At 42.7% G+C, this 13920-nt stretch overlaps 2 protein-coding genes across 2 annotated transcripts in view; one reads left to right on the top strand and one right to left on the bottom strand.

The window, feature by feature from the left end:
• Positions 1–7137, top strand: part of LOC104951170 (uncharacterized) — a 16854-nt gene extending 9717 nt beyond the window's left edge. The window contains exons 3-13 of the mRNA XM_010777806.1: positions 981–1104; positions 1216–1371; positions 1630–1683; positions 2225–2448; positions 2530–2609; positions 3788–3865; positions 3979–4056; positions 4255–4359; positions 4461–4566; positions 6688–6735; positions 6828–7137. Of these exons, the coding sequence (XP_010776108.1) occupies positions 989–1104; positions 1216–1371; positions 1630–1683; positions 2225–2448; positions 2530–2609; positions 3788–3865; positions 3979–4056; positions 4255–4359; positions 4461–4566; positions 6688–6735; positions 6828–6832 (1050 nt within the window). The 5' untranslated portion in view covers positions 981–988 and the 3' untranslated portion in view covers positions 6833–7137. The remainder of the gene's footprint in view (positions 1–980; positions 1105–1215; positions 1372–1629; positions 1684–2224; positions 2449–2529; positions 2610–3787; positions 3866–3978; positions 4057–4254; positions 4360–4460; positions 4567–6687; positions 6736–6827) is intronic.
• Positions 7138–7156: 19 nt separating this feature from the next.
• Positions 7157–12868, bottom strand: LOC104951183 (smith-Magenis syndrome chromosomal region candidate gene 8 protein homolog; the record flags this gene model as incomplete). The annotated part of the gene is made up of 5 exons (XM_010777821.1): positions 7157–8762; positions 9351–9858; positions 10189–10656; positions 10785–11542; positions 12420–12868. Coding segments are annotated over 5 exons (2631 nt in total), but the record flags the coding sequence as incomplete, so codon positions are not given.
• Positions 12869–13920: the final 1052 nt, after the last annotated feature.

Here is a 13920-nt window from a genome sequence, read left to right as displayed (position 1 = left end):
GGAAGGTTGAAGACCAGACGAGCCGCTGCATTCTGGATGAGCTGCAGAGGTCGGATGGCACATGCACGTAGACCAGCCAGGAGGGAGTTGCAGTATTCTAGGCGTGAGATGAGGAGAGCCTGGACCAGAACCTGCATCGCTTTCTGGGTCAGCTGGGGACGTATCCTCCTGATGTTGTAAAGCGTGTATCTGCAGCAGCGGGTTGTAGCAGCGATGTTTGCAGTGAAGGACAGTCTGTTATCTAGGATCACACCCAGATTCCTTGCAGTATGAGTCGGGGAAACAACAGAGGTGCCGATGTTGATTGTTAAGTCAAGAGTGGGACAATCTTTTCCCGGAAGGAAAAGCAGTTCAGTCTTGTCAAGGTTGAGCTTGAGGTGGTGAGCAGACATCCACCGAGAGATGTCTGCTAGACAAGCAGAGATGCGTGCGACGACCTGGGTCTCTGAGCGGGGAAAGGACAGAATTAATTGGGTGTCGTCAGCGTAGCAGTGGTATGAAAAACCATGCGGGCTAATGACAGATCCGAGCAAGTTTGTGTACAAGGAGAAGAGGAGGGGACCAAGAACAGAGCCCTGAGGGACCCCTGTAGTTAATTGACAAGGGTCGGACTCGGATCCTCTCCAAGTTACCCTGTAGGTGCGGTCTTTGAGGTATGAGGTGAGGAGGGAAAGTGCAGTGCCTGAAACTCCAAGTTCTTGGAGAGTGCTAAGGAGGATCTGATGGTTCACCGTGTCGAGGTCCAAAAGGATGATGACAGAGAGGGAGGCTGCTTTAGCAGTGTGCAGTTCCACACACACACACACACACACACACACACACACACACACACACACACACACACACACACACACACACACACACACACACACACACACACACACACACACACATTCACACAGTGTGTTGCATCCTGTCTGTTCATTCATTTGCTTATGAATATCTAACGTCTTCTTCGCTGCATGTGTTGGGGTTTTTCAGGGTCATAATGTCTATGCAGAGACTGATGGTGATGGCTGATTTCCCGACGGGGTTCAGCACCAAACTGCAGGATTTTTACAAGCGGTTGTATTTCCCCACTGAGCTGAAGAGCGTGAAGAACAGGTGGGTGTGTGTGTGTTCAAATGTGTCTCTGAGGCAGCAGTTCACAACCGTGTTTGTTGTTTTTGATCCACAAGGTTTCACATTATAACTTTGTGAGTGTGCGTGCTTCAGTCTGAATGTCCGTCCTTGGGATGATGTCCTGCTGGTGTCTGTGCTGAAGGGGCAGAATGTGACGGGTGTCCGCAAAGACAAAGGCAAGAAGGACTTCCTAGTTGAACAGATTTCTGTAGTTCTACTGAGAACAGAACTACTACAGCGACAGCACAGGTACAAAACACACGCTCACACCCTCTCTCTTTCACAGTATAATTGATTCCACAGTCTTTTGTCCTATGCACAGCTAAAGCGTAGTGGTTGGCAATCTTCACTTTTCCGCTCCTTCAACAGTGACAGTATACAGTATAAGCCATAGAGATATTGCAGGAGAGAAGACGTGGCAGCCATCCACGCTTTAGCTGTCCTGCCACACTCTTCAGCTTTTCTTCTACTAATGAAATGAAACCTGTCTGGTATTTCTGTCTACAGATACAAAGAATTATGCCGCTACCTACGCGTTGTCGAGACGGACAATCCCTTACTGTACGTCTTAAAACTAAACCTGCTTGACTGAAGCAAAACTGTGTTTAAGTATAATTTCATTGTGTATTTAACAAGTATGGTGTCTTTTGATGGTCTTTTAACTCCAAGTATGTGAGATTGAACCCTTTGTGTTTCACTTTGAAAAACTTGCTCTGATATCTTTAGTCAATCTTATCTATTAATATTATATTCCACCTATACTGAGTCCAATCTTTAAACCAACTTTAGTTTTGATCATTACTACCAAATATTCATTCATTTGAACAATTTAACCTTTTTCAAATGATTTTACACAATCCCACTGTTGTTTTGAGCAAAACATATTATATTTCACTACTAGTGTAATACCTTCAGTCCTGATTATCCCCCCAAAACATACATCTAAATAATTGTATCCTTTATTATGTTCTGTGTGCTAAATACTAAGGAATATTTATTGACAGTCTGGGAAATGTCCAACAACATTAATGCATAGATTTCCATTTTATTTAGACGTGACATCAAGTTGTTGACTTGCTGCATTTGTTTTGTTTCTCGGTAGCTTCCACCAGGTTCAGGACCTCATCCCGTTCTTCACGTGCATGATGGGGGACTTGCCGTTCGCTCTGGGCAGTTTGCTCCCCACAGTGAACGCCCCCGCCTCCCGCTTCACGCCACAACTCTTCCTCTTCTATCTTCTCGTCTTTCAAACGGCAACAGCACCAAAGGTGGTGGTCCTTCAGTCATCAGAGCTCTCCTTTGATAAAGTGTGGGAGCCCATTAAAGGTCAGATGTAGATAAATTACTTGTATAACAGCATTTTATTCGAATAAAAAGAAGAGTTTCTCATAAGTCTCCACTCTGCAGATGCTGTGCCACTGACTTGGGTCACTCTGGTCAGGTTTGCTCTCAGGGTTCATCGATGCTGCCCTGCTGTCTACGCTGATGTAAGTCTGCTATCACTGCTCAGTTTCACAATGAATCAACACATAAGAACAACAGCTCTTTTAAAACATCACATGATTTGAGTTATTCAGGCTTTTGTAGACTCTGAAACAGTTATATGAAGTGGGAATCTGGAGGCAACAGGACTTTGGTATCTGAAGATTGCTGGTTTTGATTTGGAGTCCAAGTGGTATTGACCTAAAAGCTTTGGCTCAATCGTGTTTTTAGAGCCCAAAAGAAACCTCGCAGGTCTTTCAAGGCCTTTTTCTAAGTTGATGCGCTCCAAGTCGCTGAAATAGAGTGGTGCAGGGATGACGTATTTACCCGGAAGTAAGCTGCCCATGGGTTCCCTCGACAAAAACGCAATGGGATTTGTTTGCATTTGTTGTCGAGAGAAAAGTGCCTCACAGCTGCGTGTGTGTCCATAGGATTTTGGAAAATAGCTCGAAATGTTTGATAAATGCACGTTTTGTTCAGCTGGATAATATCCACATGTCTATCCAACTTTTATAATTTTTTTATCATAAATCTAATCGCCAGAAGCAAAATGCTAATGTTATGCTATAAACGTACTACAGCAGGGTCGCTGCCTCAACGTCACGCCAACTTAAAATCCATATTCAAAACTATAGATTCAAAATTGTGAAAGTTGAAGCGTTTGTTTGAACAGTTTGCAGGAGGCAGGTACGGGAGTGTTTTACGTGTTTGGCGTAATGACGTACAACGGCCTCGACAACTTCTGTAGTCCTATTCAGCCACTCGGTAACAACCATCGTTTTTCAGACACGTAAACTCTTCAAAAATCCCCAGTGGGGTCACTGCTGCTGTATTTAATGTCGTAGAACAAAACGTGATCCGTCTTTTACATTTGTGTCAACCACAGACCTTATTTCCAGCTATTTTCCAAAATCCTATGGAGAAATCCCGTTGACTCCGAGACGAGGGAACCGGTAGTGGTAAAATGCTGACTCGCTTCCGGGTTTTAGGACGCGTCACCGCACCACTCTGTAGAGCATGTGCACAGACTGCAGTGTTTTTAAAATGGAAAAAAACTGTTTGTTTTGAAAAGTGTATTGGCCTGAAGTTCTCTAATGTGTGTGAATTTGCAGTAGAAATACATGTATTACGAGCCCAGCATGTTGCAATGTGTGATTGTACTTCTGATATCTTTCTGATCCAGCCTCAGTGTTGGGCCAGTTTAATCAATGTCGCTAACACGCCCAAAGCTCTGCAAAGACCGAGCCCGAAGTTTCTTCTCGTAAGTGTTTCTTATTTATATACAGTTCCGGTTTGAAATGGTTAAAAAAATTCTCAATCTTTTATTTTTTTGGAGTAATTCAGTATTTGTTCTCTGTCATGTCTGGACTTCAGGAAGCGATGGGTTTTGTGAGCTCAACCCTTCAGGACGAGTACGGGTCAAACATACAGATCCCACGATTCTTTATGGAGGTTCGTACATAAGATCACAAATACACTCGAACCAATGGATGTTACACGTGGCTAATATACTTTTAATATATCTGTACCAAATGTTTCTCTTTTATATGCAAAGGCTCAATTAGTGTTTGAACTGAATTAATTGACATCATTTAAGTTTAGGACTATTCATTACAGCCCTACTTAATATATGTGTGTTTGTGTTTACAGGAGTACCCAGATCAGGCCGTGTTGCTGTTGGTAACGGGAGCTTTGTGTTTGAGAATCCTCGATGCTCCTCTGAATCCGGCCTTCCTGGTGCTCAATGCGTTTAAGGTAATCTCCTGTTCCTGTTGAGAGATAAACAGTTTGATGGCTCTCACACAGCGCCCATGTTCCTCAACACCATGAATCTGAGTGATGTTTCTGTGTCTCAGGAGAACGTGTGGGCTCTCGGCTGGCTGTGGAGCACTTTGTCCTCCAGCCCCGAACGCTTCAACTCCTTCCTGCTGGAGTTCTCCGAGGAGACGGAAAACATTACAGGTGTGCGGGCATCTTTTTAGTCCTTCCTTGTTATAAATTCATCACTAAACCCACCATGTCCTGATCATCTGGAGGTTGAAAAAGGGGCAGGAGTATCAGTTTGACAGAACTCAGGTTATGTTATTAATCCACATCACCTACATTATACCTTTCACTGTAGTGTCAATAGCTGTGTAATATTTAAGACAACTAATGTATTTGTATACTTTGGTGTCACCTAGTGGCAGTAATTAAGAATTGCAGCAACACCAGTGTTCCTTCTGTATTCTTTCAATGAAACAGAGTTGATGTGTCAGCTTAAAGAAAAAAACAAACTTCTAAGAAAGACGGCTGAACCATGCCAAGTCTTTTTTATAAAAAAAAGAATTCCAATTATCAAAGAGCTGAGGTTATTATCAGCATAGTGATCTTTTTATCCACCATTCCCTCAACGAACCCGGCCCTCTGCAGTCAGCAGGGCTTGGCATCACACTGATGAGACACGAACACAATGACACGCTCATCCAAGCATTACTATACAGAGCCCCTAGTGGGGGAAACTGTTCACTGCTTCTATGCACGAAGAAAACAAAAGGTGCCACAGAAAAGCATGTCTGTTTCTGTCAGATGGGGATACTTTATTACCCCTTCTTCCTGCCGCTGCCCACTCAGTCGTTTCAAGTGAGGACCAGTGAGCACCACAACCCTTTGAGTCAGTGGACTATTCTATTTTCTTCTTATTTAAAAAAAAAAGTATTAAAAGGCTTTGGATCTGATCTGTTGCTTCCTTCACATGTGGTGAGGCTTCACGTGGTGTATCATATTGTTGTGATGTTGATGTAACCATGTAGGCGGTCCAGTGGACCTCAAACTAGCTAAGTGAAGGCTCAGTGTCCGCTGTAAGTCCCTCTACTCTCATCAGCTGTTCCTTCCTCTGGCTCTTTTTGTTTGTTCAAGAACCTGCTGTTAAAGGGAAAGTCTGCATTGTCCATTTCTCTTTTGGTGGTGTGTAATGTACAGTTGAGTCGACTCCCTGTTTTGTTGGTCTGCTATACAAGCAGGCTTTTGCAAATTAAAAAATAAGTTTGTGTATTAAAAAGGTTTTCATTTTTTGTGTGCACTTTTGACACGTTAGACCGCCTCATTAAAACAGCCACTCCTTTTATTTTCACATATGACCCCTTTACCACAGTTAGTTTCATATAATGACACATTGTGCTTTTATTTATGTATGTATTCCTCTCTTTTGAAGTGAAAGAGCTCTTAAAGTCACAATGCTTTAAGGTCATAGCAGAGTAACCATTAAAAGGTCTGTAAAATCTGCTTTGCTAAGAAACAAGCGTGACCTAGTCTGTTGCAGGTCACATTTTGGCTACACAATGGCTCAAAAAGTGACATTGACAACGTTTCCTTTAAAGGTGACCTATCATGCAAAATGCGCTTTTGTACGTCTTTTAGACATGAATATGTGTCCCCGGTGTTCCAGGGAACTCACCAAGTGTCAGAAAACACAACCCTCTATTTTCCTCCATACCCAAATCTCTTAAAAAGGGGCTGCAACGGATCTGATACAGAATGATACAGATTTGAACACTTCTATGACGTCACAGAAGTGGCGCTACGGCTATTGGGCCAACTCCACCAATCAGGAGGAGACAGCCACGGGACATTGGCCCGGTGAAAGCGCTGGAGACGCTGGTAGTACACTACGCCAGGCCCTGTAGCGATGGTTGCTGTTCTCACAGAATCAGGCCCATGCAAAGACAGTTTAAATTGAGGACGAATGAAGGAATGGCTAAAATCCTATCCCCTATCTGCTTGGTATTTTGAAAAATAAAAAGTATAAATATGCCTTATATAGGTATGGTCCTACACTATATTATTCAAATATAGCATGATAGGTCCACTTTAAATGATATGCTGAAGTAAGGGACGATACAAAGGGAATTCGTCTGTAACACTTGTATTCTCAGCAATGCTAACTGTAGGGAGCCTGGAGGGCATTTTAGTGGGATTGAAATCTTCTACTCACCTGGAGAGATGTGCTCTCTGGGGAACCTTCTTCAGTTTTAATAAAGACCTTGAAATAAAATAGTGTGTGAGTGGATATGACATAATGGTATTTATTTCCCCCCCCCCCAGGCTTATCCTCTCATCACTGGTTCCATTTGCGCATAGATCAACCAGACTGTAAGTGTTACCAGAAGTATTTGATGTAAAGCCTCCCTCCTGCAGCTGATGAATGTCGGAATAACCCGTTTGTATCCCTCTGGATTTTGCAGCCTGATTCCTCGCTGATGTTTCTGTCAAACACAAACCCCCGGTGCCTGGTCCTCGGCACAGTGGTGAGGGAGGAGCCACAGGAAAATGTGTCTGAAGTTTTATACAGACGCTACAATGTACCTGACGAAGACACTTTATGTTGACTACTTCGGATCAGAGTCCTGTTTGCTGAATGGTTTGGAATTTAATTCTGCACTAAAGGATTTTTTTTCTTTCAAGTGAGTGATGCTTATTTTCATGACTTTGTGGAAATATTCATATATATTCACTTTTGTTACAAATGCCCCAAAGAGGTCATGTTATGTTGGAAAATAAATGGAAAATATGACTTTTTTTTTTATGGTGTTTTTATTGCTTTGTTGCTTGATATTGAATCCCAATGGAAAATATACAATGTTTATCTTCAGAGTAAATGCACACCACCTTAAATTGGCTCATATTTGCAACAGTAAAATAACACAAAAGTACAGTGTTAAACAAGGCTTTGTCATTAGCTTCAGTTCAGAGTTTAAAGGGCCATTTCATATTTAATGAAGTGGGGTTTTATGAGGCACTTGTCCATAGTCAGTATCTAACCTACAGTAGTTGGCGATCTGCAGTTCAAGAGAGCACAAGCCCTCGAGCAAAGCAATGTTCTGATCTCAAGGACAGCGTAAAAAACATGTATTAGCCACCTAAAAACATTACTCAAGACAATTTGAGGGTAGGCTATATTAAGGATATTATCATTGGACCTTGACATCATCCTTTTCCGTAAGTAGCTGAAGATGTTATCTATGTTCTCTTCAAAACCACCATTGACAAAAATAGTTATTTTGGGAGTTGCTGGTCTATTCTGCCTTGGTGCGTTTTTGTTATTGTGTAACTTTGGTATTTTAAAGGGTAAGTTCTGATTCAACAAAGTGACAGCAACACAAAAAAACGAACTGATTGATGCAGAATAAACCAGCAACTTTAGTTTTTTTGTCAATTGACTCTGGTGATCTTGAAGACAGCATACATAACAGCTTTAGTTCCTGCTAGGAAAAGGACTGGCAGCAGGCTGAAGCTGTTAAAATATTCTAAATACACTCAAAACATTACAGATTTTTAGGTGGCTAATATTTTTAAATCACACATTGTTTAAACGCGGCTCAATTCTCTTAATTTAAAAGAGTTCACATGTCATTCAGTAATAAGCCTTCAGTTTAAAAACGCACTCCAATAAAAGTTGATACTTCATGTGTGGAGGCTGCCAGCATCAGTAAAAGTCTTCGGTGCCAGAGGGGCACTTGTGCATTTGTGTCCAGTAACCTAAAGATACATGACCAACGCCATCATGGAGTAAAAATCATGCATACACACAAACTTTCATCACTGCAAATAAAAACATAAAAGCCTGATTCTTCGGTGTCAGACAACACAACTTAGATGAATCAGTGCTCTGCTGTAGGTATTATTATAGACTATCTTCATGACTAGTCTTTTATTTCTGTCCTTCATTTGTTTATGCCGTATATGTATTCTTATGCAAGTGCATTGAATTGTAAGAGAATCTTAAAACCGGTGGTCCACGTCCTGCGTGGCGCTGTTTGATGAGGTCACACAGGAAGTTCATCACTTTCAAATCATTCTCACTGGTGCACAATCCCCGCATCAACAGGAAGTCCTTTTCCTCTGCGCCATCGTTCCCTCCAGCTTTGTGTGGACGTAGTAACGCAGGTTTAAAGGTGCACAGCAGCGCCTGGTTGGCCAGTGCAGTCAGGCAGCTCTCCAGGTGCAGCAGGTAGGTGATTCCTCGGCTGATGCCAGAGTGAGGGTCAGCCAGTCGACCAATCAGAGAGCCGGAGTACGACGGACATTGCAGCGTCCTCTGGTCCAGGTCCAACAGCGCCAAGTAACGACTGTAGCGAGTCAGAGAGTGAAGGATGCTGGCCAGAGAGCTGGAGGAGGATCTGGTTAAAGAAAGAAGAAGAGTATGTCACTTTTATACCTTTTTAATTGTTTTCATTTTCACATTGAAACATCACATTCTTTTGCATTATGCATGAAACATATACATGAACATCCACCAATCGATTTTTAAAATCATACCCAAAGTCAAGATCAAACATCAAAAACATCAACATCTCCATTTGACTTCATATGAGCAAATTAACAATAATGGTATTATGGTGCATTGAGCTTTTGTATTACAGTAAATATTAACAAAGATTAACATGTATCGATGAAATCTGATCAGCTTTTTATGCAAACAAGAGACTCAGACTAAAAGGTATTAGCAAATGCTTTTTTGTGGCACAAATATTACAGGCTTTAACAAACTGGCATTTACTGGATGGCTTTTTAAGTGTGAAGTAAATCTGGTATTCTGTAGGTACACTAATATATGGACAGTTTACAAAAGGTCTGATCAAATGAAAGAAAGCAACCAGGAAAAGACTACAGGGCATCTCAGCATAAACATTAACTAAGTGAGGCTAAGACATAAAACAAATGGTAATATAATAATGTCATATATCAACATCTAACAATTGTTGTACCTGTGTATTCCTATCAGTCTCCAGGTGAGCAGGTCAGTCAGCTGCAGCGCTGCGGTCAGAGACGCCTTCACAGCGCTCCCATCAGGACCTGGAGCCGGCAGGAAGAGACTCAGAGCGTCCACCAGCTTCCTGACCAAACTCTCGTCGCCTCCGATGACGACCAGCGGCCGGCCGCTCAGGAGACAAAACAAGGCATGCTGGGAGAAGGAGTTCTGTTTGAGGAACCTGAGGGCTCTCAGTCCGGCCTTCCTCCTCCTCCTCCTCCGATGGGAGCGGGAGCTGCTGTGGACGTTCTGAGTTGGAGACAGCGGCTCGGTGGAGCCGGTGATGCTGGTGCAGTCGGACGCCTCGTCCACGCTCAGCAGCCGGAGAGGAGAGCAGGGCGGAGACCAGCGGTCGACCTCCGCCAGAGCTAGAGCAGGGGTGAAGTTCACATGAAGGTCAAGTACCGACCGCACCGTCCGATGGACTCCAGACAAGCGAGGCTTCGACTCCACCGTTACTTCATCTAAAAAAAATAACAGTTTATTTCATGTTAATGCCTATTTCTGGTTTATTAAACTGTCTTATTTTCATAGTTTTCAAACTATTGTGTGCTTGTCTGTTTATTTCTCCGTCCACAGCTAATCTTTTATACTGCTGGACTACTTGTCATAATAAAGTTTATTCTCATTTTGAACTGGAGCAGATTATTTCCATATCGATATATTTTTGATCCAGTGAAGTCAAGCAGAATAAAATAGAGGAGGTTTTGACAAACTTTTTAATATTAGCCAAATAATTGTTATTGTATACTTAAATTGTGCTTGAGGCATAAATATTGTAGCAGATGTTTTACCTGGCATTGGTTTGGACGTCTTCTCTGGACCGTTCACTTCATGGACATGATTGCTCATCAAACATTCAACGACCTTCTCTTCTTTCATTATAACCTCACCACTAACAGTTCTTTGCTTTGAGGTCTCTTCTCCGTTAACACGACCGTCATATTCCTGAGCCTGCTCCTCGTTTTCATCCTCAGAAACTGAAGTGCTTGCTTTGAATGTCTTCCTCTTCCTGAGGACATCGTCAGATTCAAACTCTGCCAGTATTTCCTCCTCTTTCTCAAAGCCGTTAGTAAGAGCTTGTTGATCCGACTCTTCCTCGGTGATGGCGGTGAGGTCGTCAGGACAGATGGACTCGGTGGTGCTCAGAACCTCGATGCTGTCCTCACTGTTGGCTCGTCTGGCGTACACTCTGCCGCGCCTGACGCCTGAATCTACTGCGGCTCGCCTGTAAGAGGAGTCCGTCATCCCGACTGAGGTTTCTGTTGAAGACAGGGAACAGTGTCAGAGAGGCCAAATGCTGCAATATGCATTCCTTCTAAAGTACACACATCAACCTAGTAAATAAAAGATATTCACTGTAAGCAACCAGCTAATTGTCTTTCAGTACCTCTGCTGTCAGAGCCATGCTGGGTCTGATAAGACTTCTCCGTCCCGAGCACTTCGATGCTGTCGCTGCTGCTCATACTCCCCGTCATCTCCGTGGCAACGCTGGGGTCAGGGGTCATTGTCCTGTCATCTCCTGCCTCCATTTTGATGGGGATCTCCTCCACGCAGGAGCAGAACGACTCCATGCTCATTGGTTCGGATTGAAAGGCCTCGACGCCGCTCTTATTCCCCGTCGCCCTCTGCAGCTCGGCCTCAGCGCTCTCTCGCTCCTCCTCAGATCCCTCCTCTGGCCTCCAAAGCTCAAACAGGAAGTTGGTGAGCGTGAGCCTCCTGGACAACGACTGTATGGTGCTAGTCGTCCGCAGCACACTCCTGTCGCCACGTAGACGGCGCTCTGTGTCAGCGAGCTGCTCCTTCATCAGAGACAGGAAGTAGGAGTTGCAAAGCTCCTGGAGAGGCTTCAGATGGCGCTCAGACCTGCAGGAGGAGGAGGAGAAGGAGAAGGAGGGGGAGGGGGAGGGACCGGGCTCAGGAGGCAGTAACGCTGTTGGATCAGTGAGCGAGTCGGCTGGGTCGTAAGGCAGGAAGTCAGGATGTTTCAGCTTCCTGTTTGGGTAGGAAGTGACCTGGCGCAGGAGCTCTCTATGATTTAGGATTGAATGCTCTACAGCTTCAATCTCATCTGCTTTCTCTCCCTGCTTCGCGTTTACCTTCCTTGGAGGAGGATCAGTCTCCTGATGCAGGGTCAACCGTGTGTACCTGAAACAGTCAGAGGGAGTTGATTTATTCAGCAGCCTTGGAGAGTAACTTAAAACTGGAGTGCGGGCCTTTACATATGCATGAACGTCTGTAGCATTCAAGCCCTTGCCAAAGGAGTTCACACAATGGGACTCATTCTATCGCCGCCAGGGAAAAGCCCTTTATATTTCACCAAAGTTGTGGTGTCCAAAAAAGGTTTCTGGAGTAGAAAAAGAAAAAGAAACTGCATTTTGAGGAAAGATTGTTCAAACTAGATGAACTGCAACCCGGCTATAACCTTCTGCCAACTAGTCAAGTTGTCTGTTTCTCCAAAATTGCATCATTGACTTAATTTTCATAATTACCATCTATAATCATGGCCAAAAACATGGTTTGTAAAGGTGAGAGTGAACTTTGACCATCCTTGAGTCCAAATGGGCTTTTGTGCCAAATTTGATTAAATTCCCTGAAGGCCCTAAACTTTGTGTTCTCAATGATTTTTGTTCCCCAGCTAAACCTTCTCCTATTATGTCAAACTTTAAAAATGTATATTCCCCACGGGTAATATGTTGAAATCCCCAATTTACAGATTAAAGCATACTAATGTTATGTTGATTTTAGATGTCGCCTATGATATCTCCACACAGACTGAAGGGGAATTGTTTTGTTCTAACTGCATTTGAAACACTCATCTTCCTACATTCATTTGCAATTCCAACTGTGAAGACAGCCCTTCTCAATCGCTTACAATGTTGGTTTATATCAGGACTAACACTCTGGGCTTTGTGAAACTTGAAGGGTATCAGGTGATATATTGGCCAATATGGAAATGTCTTTCCGTCTCTAAGACACAAGTAGATGTATATCAGTATTTCATCAAAGTAAATACTAATCTTACTCAAGCTCTTGTAATTTTCTCTGCAGCTCCATAGAGAACGCCTGTCTGTTCCCCGTCTTGAGGCTGTCGGAGGCATGAGAGAAGCCTGTCGACAGCTCAGATAAGTTCTCCATCAGCTTCGTCTGGTCGGAACAAATGTACGCCACGCAGAAAGGACGCACCATGCCCCGAGCCTCAAGGTCATACAGGGTCATGTGGTGCACATAGGCAAATGCATCGTCCGCCGAATCCCCAAGAATCACTTTGGAGTCCTCGCTGAAGTTGAGGCGGGGGCCAGGGGATGCAGGAGGGGTGTGGCCCGGGCCGGACGCCTGGTAGTCCACAGACATGATGCGCACAGAGAAGTGGTTCAGGTCGAACAATCCGATGACCCTGGGGTCGTCCGGTATCGTCAGCACAGGTTTGGGTCCAACCTGTGAACACACAGCAGAGGTTTGAAGAGACGCAGTACAACATACAATAGATATTTACCTGGAGTCACAATTACAATTATTTTTGTTTTTGAATATCACTGAAGACTTCACTTACCATTGAGATACATTAAAAGGTCTGATGTTGTTCTAAAAATAACAGTCATTTGACTACAAAAGTGAATCGCCCACTACATTCAGATAATCTATAGTTTTCATTTTCAAGCCAAAGCACCATAACAATCTCTGGTAGCAGCTTCTTCATTTTGAGTAAATTCTGCTTTTTGCATCTTTCTGAGGTTTTTCAGTCTGTTCATTTTTTTTTAAAACAAGCCTTTTGTAAACTTCACCTAAGGATCTGGGAAATGTTGATGGAGAGTCATCAATTAATAAGGGAACAAAGGTACTGATTTGATTGAGGGATTGAGTTTTATAAATATTGGATTTCTCCGTTTTGAGTTTGTAATTGTAAATAAAATATATCTTTGAAAATGTCAACCTGGGTTAAGGAAGTTGTGATGAGCTATTTCTCAGTATTTTCTAAAATGATGTTGAGTGTAAACTATCAATTGATTAAATGAAAAATATATAACATATATTTGTATATTTCTTAACATTCATAATACCGAATTGGCTAGAATTACACAACAAAAACATGTACAGAATACTACCAGGCATTGTTGTTGTTGTTGTTGTTGTTGTTGTTTACTAAAAGTGCAGATGGTCCTAGTTTTTACTTTTAGTTTCTACTAAGAATCTTTAATGTTGTGTGATTTATTTGTCTACTGAGATTCACACAATTTTCAATCATATGTCGTCATTATTTCAGCAAGGGCTGGATGAAGAAATCACTTTCCTTTCACAGTTTCAAAACTGGTTAGTGTGCAATGGCTGCTTTGTGTGACTGACTGCTCGTATTTTGAAGAGTATACGTAATTTAATCTCTTTTACATAAGAGATGTTAATCTCATTGAGACTTCCTGGATACATTTAATTACACTCACTTTCAATGGGCACACCATAATCGTAAAATAGAAATAAAAGCAACACAACCACACTTTTTATTTAAAGAATATATATAAAATAATTAA

This window comes from Notothenia coriiceps, unplaced genomic scaffold (assembly GCF_000735185.1).
Source record: "Notothenia coriiceps isolate Sejong01 unplaced genomic scaffold, NC01 NC01_scaffold00018641, whole genome shotgun sequence".
Lineage (NCBI taxonomy): Eukaryota > Metazoa > Chordata > Actinopteri > Perciformes > Nototheniidae > Notothenia > Notothenia coriiceps.
This window is presented reverse-complemented; position numbering and strand designations above follow the sequence as displayed.